This window comes from Notamacropus eugenii, chromosome 1 (assembly GCF_028372415.1).
Source record: "Notamacropus eugenii isolate mMacEug1 chromosome 1, mMacEug1.pri_v2, whole genome shotgun sequence".
In the NCBI taxonomy this organism is placed as follows: domain Eukaryota; kingdom Metazoa; phylum Chordata; class Mammalia; order Diprotodontia; family Macropodidae; genus Notamacropus; species Notamacropus eugenii.
The window spans coordinates 471,903,780-471,916,378 of record NC_092872.1 but is presented as its reverse complement, the minus strand read 5'-3'; the positions used below and the strand labels follow the sequence as shown (position 1 = coordinate 471,916,378).

The 12,599-nt window shown below is 36.7% G+C and overlaps 1 protein-coding gene across 8 annotated transcripts in view; it reads left to right on the top strand.

Annotated features, from left to right (window-relative positions):
- LOC140519351 (liver carboxylesterase 1-like) overlaps positions 1-12,599 on the top strand; it is a 74,295-nt gene that overhangs the window by 44,649 nt on the left and 17,047 nt on the right. For all 8 annotated transcript variants that reach the window (XM_072632265.1, XM_072632264.1, XM_072632262.1 and 5 more), the window contains 2 exons: positions 17-55; positions 4,004-4,144. In XM_072632265.1, the coding sequence (XP_072488366.1) occupies positions 17-55; positions 4,004-4,144 (180 nt within the window). The remainder of the gene's footprint in view (positions 1-16; positions 56-4,003; positions 4,145-12,599) is intronic.

Genomic DNA, 12,599 nt, shown 5'->3' with positions numbered 1-12,599 from the left:
TGGTCTGTCTTCACAGGAATTTTTCAGCATGGATTTCGTGGGAGACCCCACACAGGTTAGACATCCTTGTTTGTTTGTTTTTAAATTATTTGAGTCTTGATTTCTTTAAGCTCCAGTTAAAGACAAGGAAGGTAATCCTATTTGAATGGAGTCATTTCAGTCCCATAGACTTGAGGAACAGTCTGTCTCATTCTCAAGCTAATACTCCACATTAATCATTAATGACAGTACCCTCTTCAAGAGACCAAAGTTGTTCTTTTTCACTTTCAGAGCAGCCCCCTAGAGAAACACTTGGCTTACAAATTATTTCAGAAGTTGTAAGAGATATTGCTGAGGTTCCAGGCAAGGAAGGCTATGAGTTTTAATGCCAACCACCTCTTATATACCCTGTGAGGATAAGGTCTGTCAGTCTTTGCTTTGGGTTAATTATTAAGTAAATGTTGAGGGGATTGACTGGTCTACTTCAGATTCCGATATTTTTGTACTCGATTCTGTAAAAATAAAATTTCTCCCTAGGTGCATAGTTCCCATCATTACAAAGGTGTTAGTCCCCATTACAATATTTGTAGATGACTCTAGAGGCCTTTTAAATTGAAATTATCCCTTAAATCACACCTGCTCCAATAAGTCATCTTGTACTAATCAAAAGAAAAAAAATAATTTCCCTTAAACCCCACTATTTCTAAGTTTGGACGTTTGAGTCTTCCCAGATTCTTACCACATTTAAACAACGATGGTTTACACATACACACACACACACACACACACACACACACACACATACACATACACACATATGTATGTGTATACATATATATATTCCCTCTCTTCTTAGCCTGCTTGCCATACTGTAATGGTGTGCACCTGTCTTGCAGCAGTAGAAGCATGGTATGGTGGAAAGACACCTAGATTAAGAGTCTGGTGATGAGAAATTAAGCTAGAAATTCTGACTCGAGTAACTCATTTCCTCCTAAGTTTCAATTTCTTCCTCTCCAAGGAAAGGTGATACATAAATGTTGAGTTTACAGGTAAAAATGAGAGCTTCGAGAACAGAGACTGCTTAGGTTTCATCTTCATATTACCCATGGCTAGCCCACAATAAATATTTGATCAGTATTTGTTAAATAAGAGAGGTAGACCAAACTATTTTTGTGGTCTTTTTCATCTCTAGGAATTAAAGAGTCTATAATGCTTTTCAGTCATATTTTCCTCATCTGTAAAATGAAGTTATTACATGGCTATGACTAAATACAATAATGGGTATTAGTGTAATTTTTAGGTGAGCAATTTTTGTACATATGTATAGTTTTATTCACAGAATCACAAAATTTAATAATTAGAAAGACCAAAAGTAGAAAGTGATAAAATGAGTTCCTCCTTGTCAGAGGGGAGATCCTGATACTATGACTTTTGGTACATTATCGTGGGGATTCCTTTCACACATGGGTTGTAATATATGACTGTTGAGAGAAATTTCCGGATCCTAAAATCTGTATTTTCTTCTTTGTAATTTCTACACATGGCTTCTGCCATGTATAGCCAAAGAAAACAAATCCAAACTCTACTCTCCATGACAGCCTTCCATACTTGAGCACAGTTGTCATAATCCCCTGAGTCTTTAGTTTTCAGGATAATGATTCCAAACTCCTTCAACAAATTTTATATGACATGAAATCAGGAACCTTAACCATCCTGGTTGTCCCCCTTTGGAGGCTTTGTATGCATTGCTTGTACATACCTTTTGGGGCAAAAAAATCTCAGCTGATTGAAGAGTATCCTGTGTCACTTAAGACAGCTCCCATTTTTCTTACTCTTTGGAATTGTTTTTCTTTCTTTCTTCACAATTTCATTCCTGAGAGGTTCTCATCCTTCCTGGACTGACTTTGCCTGTAGAATTTTAGTCCATGGGATCATAGAAGAAGATAGGTGGTACCATGGGTAAGTTGGCTAAAACTGGAGTCAGGAAGATTTGAGTTCAAATTTCACATCAAACATTTACTATCTGTGTAATGATGGAGAAATCACTAAACTTTTCTTTCTCAGTTTCCTCATCCAGAAAATGGGAATTATAACAGCATTTTTCTCAAAGGGTTCTGATGCTCAAAAGAGCCAACACGTATAGAGCTATGCAAACCTTGAGGTGTTGTATGAATGTAGGCTGTTATTATTACTTTTATTATTGTCCTACCCATCCTTCCACTGAATTTTTGAAATCTGCTTCTTACCAACCTTTCTCCAAAAGAAACCAAATACAAAATTGGACTTCTAACAACAAGGAGGCTACTGAATAGTGAGGTTCTGTATTCCACCCCAGTGAAAGTATGCTAGTAAATTTCTCAGTGCAACAGTTTATTAAGAACATTAGTAAGCAGAAAATTGGCTAGACAACAGTAATTAGAATGCTGACAAACCTCTAATTAATGTCAAATAAAGATCATGTAAAGAATCAAAAGATTTACAAACCAAAGAAGACTTAAGAAGGGCATGGCAGTTTACTTCAAGTGGATGAAAGACTGTCGTGTGGTAGAGCAAATTAGATTTGTTCATTTTGGCCCCAAAGTCTACACCTAGGAGCAGCGAATGAACATTATAGAAAGCCTGATTTAAGCTTTTAACCATTCTTAACAACTAGAGCTACCCAAAAGTAGAATTTGCTGTCTAAAATGTTTAAGCATTCCACCTCACTGAAAGTCTTTGGGTGAAGGATACCCACTTCTTTGGGTATGTCATAGAAGGGATTTCCTTTTGGTTATGAGTTGCATTAGATGGCATCTAAGTACTCTTGCAATTTTGAGATTCTTAGTTTTGTGACAAAACTATCATACTTAAAATAAATTAGAAGGCACAGTTGATACAGCACTGGGCCTAGATTGAAGAAGACCTGTGTTCAAAACTGGACTCAGACACTAGCTGTGTGAATCTGGGCAAATCATTTAATCTTATTTTCCTCAGTTTCCTAATCTGTAAAATGGGTTGGAGAAAGAAATGGCAAGCCTCTCCAGTATCTTGCCAAGAAACCTGCAAATAGGGTCTTGAAGAGTTACACAAGACTGAAAAGTAACTGACAAAGATTTTAATTAATTTAATGTAAGTTGGTATACAAATACAACCAGTATTTGTTTTTTTTGCTTTCCACATAATCCTACAACATATACAGTACAGGTATCATTATCCTCATTTTATAGATAAATTAACTGAGATATAGAAAATGAATTGTTCATAGTCTCCTAACTATGGAATGTTGGCTGAAACTTTACATTTTTAGATCTGAAATTTGTGGGGTCTTTTAATGTTTAAATATACACTCACACACATGTAAGTATGTATGTATATGTGTGTTTATAGAAAGAAGAGGTCTGTATAACTAGTGAAAGAGTTCCTCAACTTACATCTATAAAATGGATTAAAAAAACATTTTGGCAGTTCATATACTTCTATATAGCAAATTGATATATTTTAATAACATTGCTTTCTTTTGTAACCTTATTTATTTAATGCATTTAGAAACATTCTGAGGAGTCTGTGCCACAAAAATGTATGAACCCCTAAATTAAAATAATCAGGGAAATTCCTTAGAGAATGTAGCACTTAAACATAGTCTCAAAAAGATGGAGAAACCATTTGCTCCTTTTCATCTATTCATCCAGGACAAACTTTTATCAGGGATTATTTTTTGTAGACTCATATTGTAATACACATTTAGCCATATTGGATGAATTAACTGTACTTAACTGGTTATCTAGTGCATTATTTCAAAATCAGTTAGAAGAGAGGAAAAAGTAATTTATTCAGAAATAATCCATTGGTGAGATAAAGACAGTACCTATAAAAGTCTTTGTGTTTAGAATAGAACTTCAGGTTCTTGTTTCTGTTGACGTCATCAGTAGATGGAAAGGATGTGTCACCCTATAGTCCATAGAAGAAGGTCATTAAAAATATCACAAAGTTTAATTCTCTTAGGGTTAGTATAAGAAAGTGTTTGTAATTTTGTTTTTCCTTTCAGAAAATTGTACTGCCTCCTACAGTTGTGGATGGAATATTTTTCCCCAAAAGTCCCAAAGAACTGCTTGCTGAAAACCAGTTCAACCATATCCCCTATATTGTGGGATTCAACAGTGATGAATTCGGCTGGATTCTTCCAACTGTGAGAACATTGTGGTTTTTTTCTTTATTCTTACTTTTTTTCTTTCTCCAGGACCAGTAATTCCCTATTGGTTGATAAAGAAAAAAAGTCTTCATTTTGATGGGACCATTCTGTTGAGTTAGCACTGTACTTCTTGCCCTCAGTGTAGGAGTATATATCCAGTGGTTCTAGACAGTGATTATGTTATTGGAGGTTTAAAGCTGGTAGTTAGTACTCCATAACTCAAAGATCGGTGACCTTAGAGACAATCTAATTTAAAAATTTCATTTTGTAAATAAGAAAGCTAAGGTGCAAAGAAAGAAGGGATCATTAGGGAATCGCATATGAGTTAGTGACAGACTTAGAAATAAAACTTAGACCTTGTTTGCTTTTGGGGTTCCAGTCCCACAACCCGATATCTAAGATCATCATGCTCCCTCCAACTTCCTCATTGACCTTATTGGTGCAAGGGAGTCACTGGAGTTTACTGAGTGAAGGTGAAGGGCGGGGAGGGGGCGGGGCATACATGGTCAGATCTTTGCTTTTGGGGGAAAAATAATTTAGGCAGATGATTGGAGGATGATTTGGGAGAGACTTGAGGCAGGTAGACCCACCAGCAGGCTGTTAGAATACTCTAGGCAATAGTTGATGAAGGCATACACCATAGTGGTGGCGAAAGTGAAGGGAGCATATTCGAGTGGTGTTACAAAGATGAAATGGCTAGACCCTTGGCAACAGCTTGAATAGGGGAAAGAGACAGTACAGAGTCAATGATATATGACTTAATGGTCAAGAAGCGACCCACTGGTCAGCTTTTTAAACAAAATAACAACCATAGGCTGTTCTTATCAGTTCAATAAATGTGAGGCAACTATTATTTTAATAATTTTTAAAAAGATATCTTTTCTTAGTTTTGTGGTTTCTTAAGATATTTTATAGACTAAATGAATTCATTGATCTAACCCAGCTTAGAAAATCTTACTTCAATGACAAAGATAAAAGTGTTTTCTTCACTTGTTTCTCAAAGAATATTTAACTTCATTTATTCACTGCCACTGAAGTTTGTACATTTTTTAACATAAATTTGTAAGAGCGAAAGAATGTAAATTTGAAAAAATGTAAATTTTTATGAATGGAAAGGGCTTCTAGGAGCCCAGATGGTGGAGTAAGCAGCAAATCACTTTTGTATTTAAAAGTGAAATTTTTTATTTGATTTTGGTCTTCTCATTAAGATTCTTCAAAGTCTTCTGTCTCAGGGGGCAGAGACAAGATGGCAGGAAGAAGTAGGGACCTGGTATGTTTCTGCCCCCAAACAATTCAAAAAACCTATAAAAATGACTCTTAACAAATTCTAGAGAAGAAGAAAGCACAAAATGATAGACTGAAACAAATGTCCAGCACAAGACAATCTGAAAGTTCAACAAGAAAGGTCTATTGCACTGGGCTAGAGTAAAGTGCAGTTTGACAGGAGTCATCCCAGCACAGAAGGAGCTGGAACAGGCCTGAGAGGACTGAATTGCTAGTGGCTATGACAGTTTCCAGATATCTGAAACCACAAACACCAAAAACAGCTTCATAGGTCAGCGGGAAGGCTCTCTTAGCTGACTGAAAGGGGAGCATGGTCCTACCCTATCCCAAGCCCAAGCCCCAGGGAAGGAGCAGTTGCTGCCAAAGCAGTGGCTGGAAAACAGGTGGGAAACAGACTATAGATTATTTCCTTGGTGAAAAGGTGTTTTCTCATGTCAGATGTGACAAGGAAGATCCAAACATGCAACCAAATGAAGACAACAAAGTCAAAGCTCCTTGCATCCAAAGCCTCCAAGATAAATATGAATTGGTCATAAACTGTGGAAGAACTCAAAAAGGGTCTTGAAAATCAAGTAAGATAAGGAGAGGAAAAATTGGGAAGAGAAATGAGAGTTATGTAAGAAAATCATAAAAATGACTCAACAGCTTGTTACAAGAGACCTCAAAATGTTGAAGAAAATGCACTTTTAAAATTAGACCAAGTCAAATGGCAAAAGAGGTCCAAAAAGCCAATGATGAGAAAAAACAAAATGGGTCAAATGGAAAAAGAGATCCAAAAGCTTACGGAAGAAAATAATTCCTTCAAAATTAAAATGGAACAAATGGAAGCTAATGACATTAGGAGAAATCAAGAAATTGTAAAACAGAATCAAAAGTATGAAAAAAATACAAAGCAGTGTGAAATATCTCACTGGAAAAATAACTCCCCTGGAAAATGGATCCAGCAAAGATAATTCAAAAATTATTAGACTACCTGAAAGCCATGATTTAAAAAAACAAAACAAAAAACAAAACAAAAAAAACAGCCTCAACATATTCTTTCAAGAAATTGTCAAGGAAAATTACATTGGTATTCTGGAATCAGAGGATAAAATAGAAATTGAAAGAATCCACTGATCGCCTCCTGAAAGAGATACCAAAATGAAAACCCCTAGGAATTTTGTAACCAAATTTCAGAGTTCCCAGGTCAAGACGAAAATAATGCAAGCAGCTAGAAAGAAACAATTCGAGTATTGTGGAAATACAACCAGGATAACACAAGTCACTGACTAAGCAGTTTCTACTTTTGGAGCCCTCAGCATAAAGATCCTGGGGCAGTCAAGCAGCTGATCTTGCTCTCAGTCCTGAGTGGAGGTAGGAGCACTGGCTTGGGCAGAAAGGATAACAGTTGTGGAGAGGGGAACCCTACTCTGAATTCCAGGGAAGAAAAGAGTGCTTGTGATTGCTCACAGATCAGACAGCAGGTCAGGAGAAGAGTAAACTCCTTTCCTTTGATTGTGCTGTGTTGTAGGAACTGAGAACTTACAGGTCCCTAGAGGTATCTCAGAGAACAGATGCACAAAACTTCTGAAACCTAGGGTAGTGAACTTTCCGCTTGACAAAGTACTCAAAAGTTAGGTAACTGGCTGTGAAAATGCCCAAAACAGGGAAAAAGTAAGATTATAGAAGGTTACTTTCTTGGTAAAAATGTATTTTCTTCCATCCTTTTGGATAGGGAAGAGCAAAACATGCCATCACAGGAAGACATCAAAGTCAAGCCTTCTATATTCAAAACCTCCAAGAAAGGTATGCATTAATCTCAGGTCATGGAAGAGATCAAAAAGGATTTTGAAAATCAAATAAGAGAGGTGGAGGAAAAATTGGGAAGAGAAATGTGAGCAATACAATAAAGTCATGAAAAACAAGTCAACAGTTTGCTAAAGGAGACCCAAAGAAATGCTAAGGAAAATAACACCTTTAAAAATAGACTAATCCATGGAGGGAGCCAAGATGGCTGAGTACAGCAGAGACTTTCAAAAGCACTCTCAGCAAGTCCAGATAAATACCTGTAAAAAATGGCTCTAAAGATATTCTGGGTAACACATCACACCTATCAGATTGGCTAACATGACAAAACAGGAAAATGATAAATGTTGGAGAAGATGTGGGAGTGGTGGAACACTAATTCATTGTTGGTAGAGCTGTAAGCTGATCCAACCATTCTGGAAAGCAATTTGGAACTATGCTCAAAGGCCCACAAAAATGTGCATACTTTTGATCTAGCAATATCTCTTCTGGGACTCTATTCCAAAAAGATCATAGAAATGGAAAAGGGTGCCATATGTACAAAAATGTTTATAGCATCTCTCTTTGTGGGGCCAAAAACTGGAAATCAAGGGGATACCCATCAATTGGGGAATGGCTGAACAAGTTGTGGTACGTGAATGTAATGGAATATGTGTGCTATGAGAAATGATGAACAGGAAGACTTCAGAGAAGCCTGGAAAGACTTACATGAACTAATACTGAGTGAAAGGAGCAGAACCAGGAAAACTTTGTACACAGCAACAACCACAGTGTAAAGGAATTTTTATTGTAGATCTAATACTTCATTGAAATGCATTGACTTAAAAAATTTGCAATGGAATCTTGAGGAAAAATGCCTTCAACATCCAGAGAAAGAACTATGGAATTGGATCACAGATAGAAACAGACCATTTTCTTTCATATTGTGTTTTGTTCTGTTTTATGTTTTCTCCAATTCATTTTAACTCTTCTATGAAACATGCATTTAATAGGAATATACCTATAGAATCTATACAAAATTGCACACCATCTCAGGGAGAGATTGGGGAGGGAGTGGGAAAAGAAATATGAATAGGATATATGGAAGATATATGGAAGTGATTGTCGAGCACTGAAAACAAATAAAATAATTCAATAAAAAAAAAATTCTGGAGCTGCAGAACTTAACGAATGATGGAGTGAAACAAATCTCCAGTCCAAGACAGCCTGAAAGGTTGCTGGGAAGTGTCTATCATGCCATACTGGGAGCAGAGTGCAGGGCTGGTACAGACAGGACCTGAGCAAGTCTTGGGTGTCTGAATCTCTCATATCTGTGATGGTTTCCAGATCTCAGGACCCCAAAACGCTGAGGATAAGTTTGAAAGTCAGTGAGAAAAACCTGTGGAAACAGTGTAGGAGAGAGAAGTGATGTGGCTCCAGCCCCAGGGTGGGGGGGGGGGAGGTAGGGGGTAGAGGAACCTGTGGCAGCCACTGCAGCAGCAGGAGCATAGACAGCGACTGTTTCTGGAGCTCTCAGCCAACAGATTGTGGGGGGATTGAGTAGCTGACAGTATACCTCCCACCTCCACTGGAAGCAGAGAAAGAATTACCTTGACAGAGAGCTCAAAAGTCAAATAAATGGCTGGGGAAATGAGCAAAAACCAGAAAAAGAATCAGACTATAGAGACTTTGGTGAAAAGGAAGACCAAATCATGCAAAGAGAAGAAAACAAAGTCAAAGCTCCTCCATCCAAAGCCTCCAAGAAAAATATGAATTCGTTTCAGGCCGTCGAAGGGTTCACAAAGGATTTTGAAAATTGAGTAATAGAAGTAGAGTATAAATTGGAAAGAGAAATGAGAGTGATGTAAGAAAATCATGAAAAATGGGTCAGCTGTTTGCTAAAGGAAACCCCCCAAAATGTGAAGAAAATAACGCTTTAAAAAACAGACTAATCCAAAATGTCAAAAGAGATCCAAAAAGCCAAATAGAAAAAGAATGTCTTAAAAGCTAGAACTGACCAAATGCAAAAGGAGATCCAAAAGGTCACCAAATAATAATCATTCTTTAAAGATTAGAATTGAGCAGATGGAAGTTAGTAACTTTTTGAAAAATCAAGAAATTATAAGACATAACCAAAGGAATGAAAAATAGCAGACAATGTGAAATATCTCATCGGAAAAACAACTGAGATGGAAAATAGATCTAGGAGAAAAAAATTTAAAAAAAGTTATGGGACTATCTGAAAGCCATGATCAAAAAAAGAGCCTAGACATTGTCTTTCATGAAATTATCAAGGAAAACTGCCCTGCTATTCTAGAACCACAGGGTAAATAAATATTGAAAGAATTTACCAATCACCTCCTTAAAAAGGTCTGAAAACAAAAACTCCTAGTAATATTGTAGCCAAATTCCAGAGTTCTCAGGTCAAGGAAAAAATATTGCAAGCAACCAGAAAGAAACAATTCAGGCATTGTGGAAATATAATCAGGATAACACAAGATCTAGAAGCTTCTACATTAAGGAATCAAAGGGCTTGGAATATGATATTTCAGAAGTCAAAGGAGCTAGGATTAAAACCAAGAATCACCTACCCAGCAAAACTGAGTATAATACTTCAGCAGAAAAAAGGTAATTCAATGAAGTAGAGGACTTTTAAGCACACTTGATGAAAAGATCAGAGGTGAATGGAAAATTAGACTTTCAAATACAAGTATCAAGAGAAGCATGAAAAGATAAGCAGAAAAGGAAAATCATAAGGAACTTTACTAAGTTTGAATTGTTTACATTCCTATATGGAAAGATAATATTTGTAACTCTTGAGACTTTTCTCAGCATTTGGATAGTTGGAGGGATTATATACATATAAACAGAGAGCACAGGGTGAGTTGAATCGGAAGGGATCATATGTAAAAAATAAAATTTACAGGTGAGAGAGGAATATATTCAGAGGAGAAGGAGAAATACAATGAGGCAAATTATGTCTCATATAAGAGGCAAGAAAAAGCTTTTTCAATGAAATAGAAAAGGGGGGAAATGAGAGGGGAAAATGTGAAGCTTACTCTCATTACATTTGGCTTAAGGAGGAAATAACATGCACACTCAATTTGGTATAAACATCTGTCTTACACTACAAAAAAGTAAGGGAGGAGGGGATAAGTGGGATGTGGGTGACATAATACAAGGGAGGTCAAAAGGGAGGAGGGAGTAATTAGAAGTAAACACTTTTGAGGAAGGTCTGGTCAAAAGAGAGAAAAGAATAAATGGGATAGAATGGAGGGAAATATAGTTAGTCTTTCACAACATGACTTTTGTGGGAGTGTTTGCATAACTACACATGGATAACCTATATTGAATTGCTTACCTGTTCAGTGGAGATGGGTGGGGAGGAAGAAAGGGAAAGAAGTTGAACTCAAAATTTTAAGACAAATGTTCAAAATTGTTTTTACATGAAACTGGGAAATAAAAAATGTAGGTGATGGGGTATAGAAATCTATATTGCCCTACGAGAAAATAGAGGAGATGGGGGATAAGGGAAGGGAGGGGTGTGATAGAATGGAGGGTCAACTGGGGGAAGGAGTGATCAGAATACAAGGTTTCTTGGGGTGGGAGGAAAGGAGATTTAGGGAGAAAATTTAGAACTTGAAGTCTTGTGGAAATAAATGTTGAAAATCAAAAATAAATAAATTTAAATACATACATACATACATACATACATACATACATACATACATATATATATATATATATATATATATATATATATATATATATATATATATATATATATATATATATATAAGACTTAAAAAATAGACTAACCCAAATGGCAAAAAGAGGTCCAAAAAGCCAATGAGAAGAAGAATGCTTTGAAAAGCAGAATTAGCCAAATGGAAAAGGAGGATCAAAATCTCACTGAAGAAAATAGTTCTTTAAAAATTAGAATGGACCAGATGGAAGTTAATGACTTTATGAGAATCCAAGAAATTATAAAACAAAACCAAAAGAATGAAAAAATAGAAGAAAATGTGAAGTATCTCGTTAAAAAACAGGGCTCTGCTTCCAGTGTGGAAGGTGTACTGTGCCAAGCTTCAGGGATTTTGTGCAGCTGTTTTCAGAGATACTTCCAGGGACCTATAGGTTTTCAGTTCTTCCCATGGTGCTATGATCTAATGAGAGGTTCCAACTTTCCTGGACTATGCCTGGTCTATGAGCTACTACAAGCATTCTTTTCTGTCTTGGAACTGTGAGACAAATCTGCTCTCCACTGTGGCAATAAGCTTTCCTATGCTAGTGCTCCTCCTTACCCTGGAACTGACAATCAGGACTGTGACCCTCATCCACAAATGGGCAAAGTGAAAAAGGCTTGCCTCAGTGCTAGCAAAAACACCCTTCTAATCTTCAGAATAGTTGTTTGACACTCTCCTCCTTACTCTCTCTGTGGGCTGAAAACATCAGAAGTAGCCACTGCTGCTACTGATTCAGTCATTCCCAAAGTCTGCTCCTAGTTTGCTGACCCCAAGGCTGTGTTGGAATTATATGTGATGGACTGTGCTTCACTCTCATCGAGGATCAGCAGACCTTTCCTGTCCCCCTCTTAGCTGTCATTGACTTCTGTGGGATGAGAGATCTGGAAACTACCACTGCTGCAAATGATTCAGTCACCCTGAGGTCAGCTCCAGGTTTTCTGGTGCTCAGTCTATGCTGGCATGACCTGAGCTAGACTGTGCTATACTCTCACCCTGGTACAACAGACTTTTCCTACCTACCTTCCAACTTGTCTTGGGCAGGAAATTTATTTCACTTCATCTTTTTGTGGGTTCTATTACTTTAGATTTTGGTTGAAATCATTTTTAAAGGTAATTGGAGGGAGTTATAGAAGAGCTCAGGCAAGTCTCTGCCTTTATTTTGCCATCTTGACTCCACCTGCAATCACTAGTATTTATTGACCAACAAAACCCAGCAGCAAGAGATGGAAAGAGAAATTTCATTAAAAATCCCTCTAAACAAAATAAAATGCTCGGGAGTAAACCTGACAAAAGTAACCCAGGAACAATATGAATGCAATTAAAAGAATTTTCCACACAAATAAAGTCAGATGTAAACAACTGAAAAATGATCAATTGCTAATGGGTAGGTTGAGCCAATATAAGATAAATGACAATTCTTTTTAAACTAATTTACTTATTCAGTGCTATGCTAATCAAACTACCAGAAATTATTTCACAGAGCTAGAAAAAATTAGCAACAAAATTTTTTTAGAAGAACAAAATGTCAAGAATATCAAGAGAATTAATGAAAAATAAAATAAAGTGAAAAGTAGCCTAGCAGTACCAGATCTCAAATTATATAGCAGTAATCATCAAAACCTTCTGGTACTGGCTAAGAAACAGAGTGCTTTATGAAT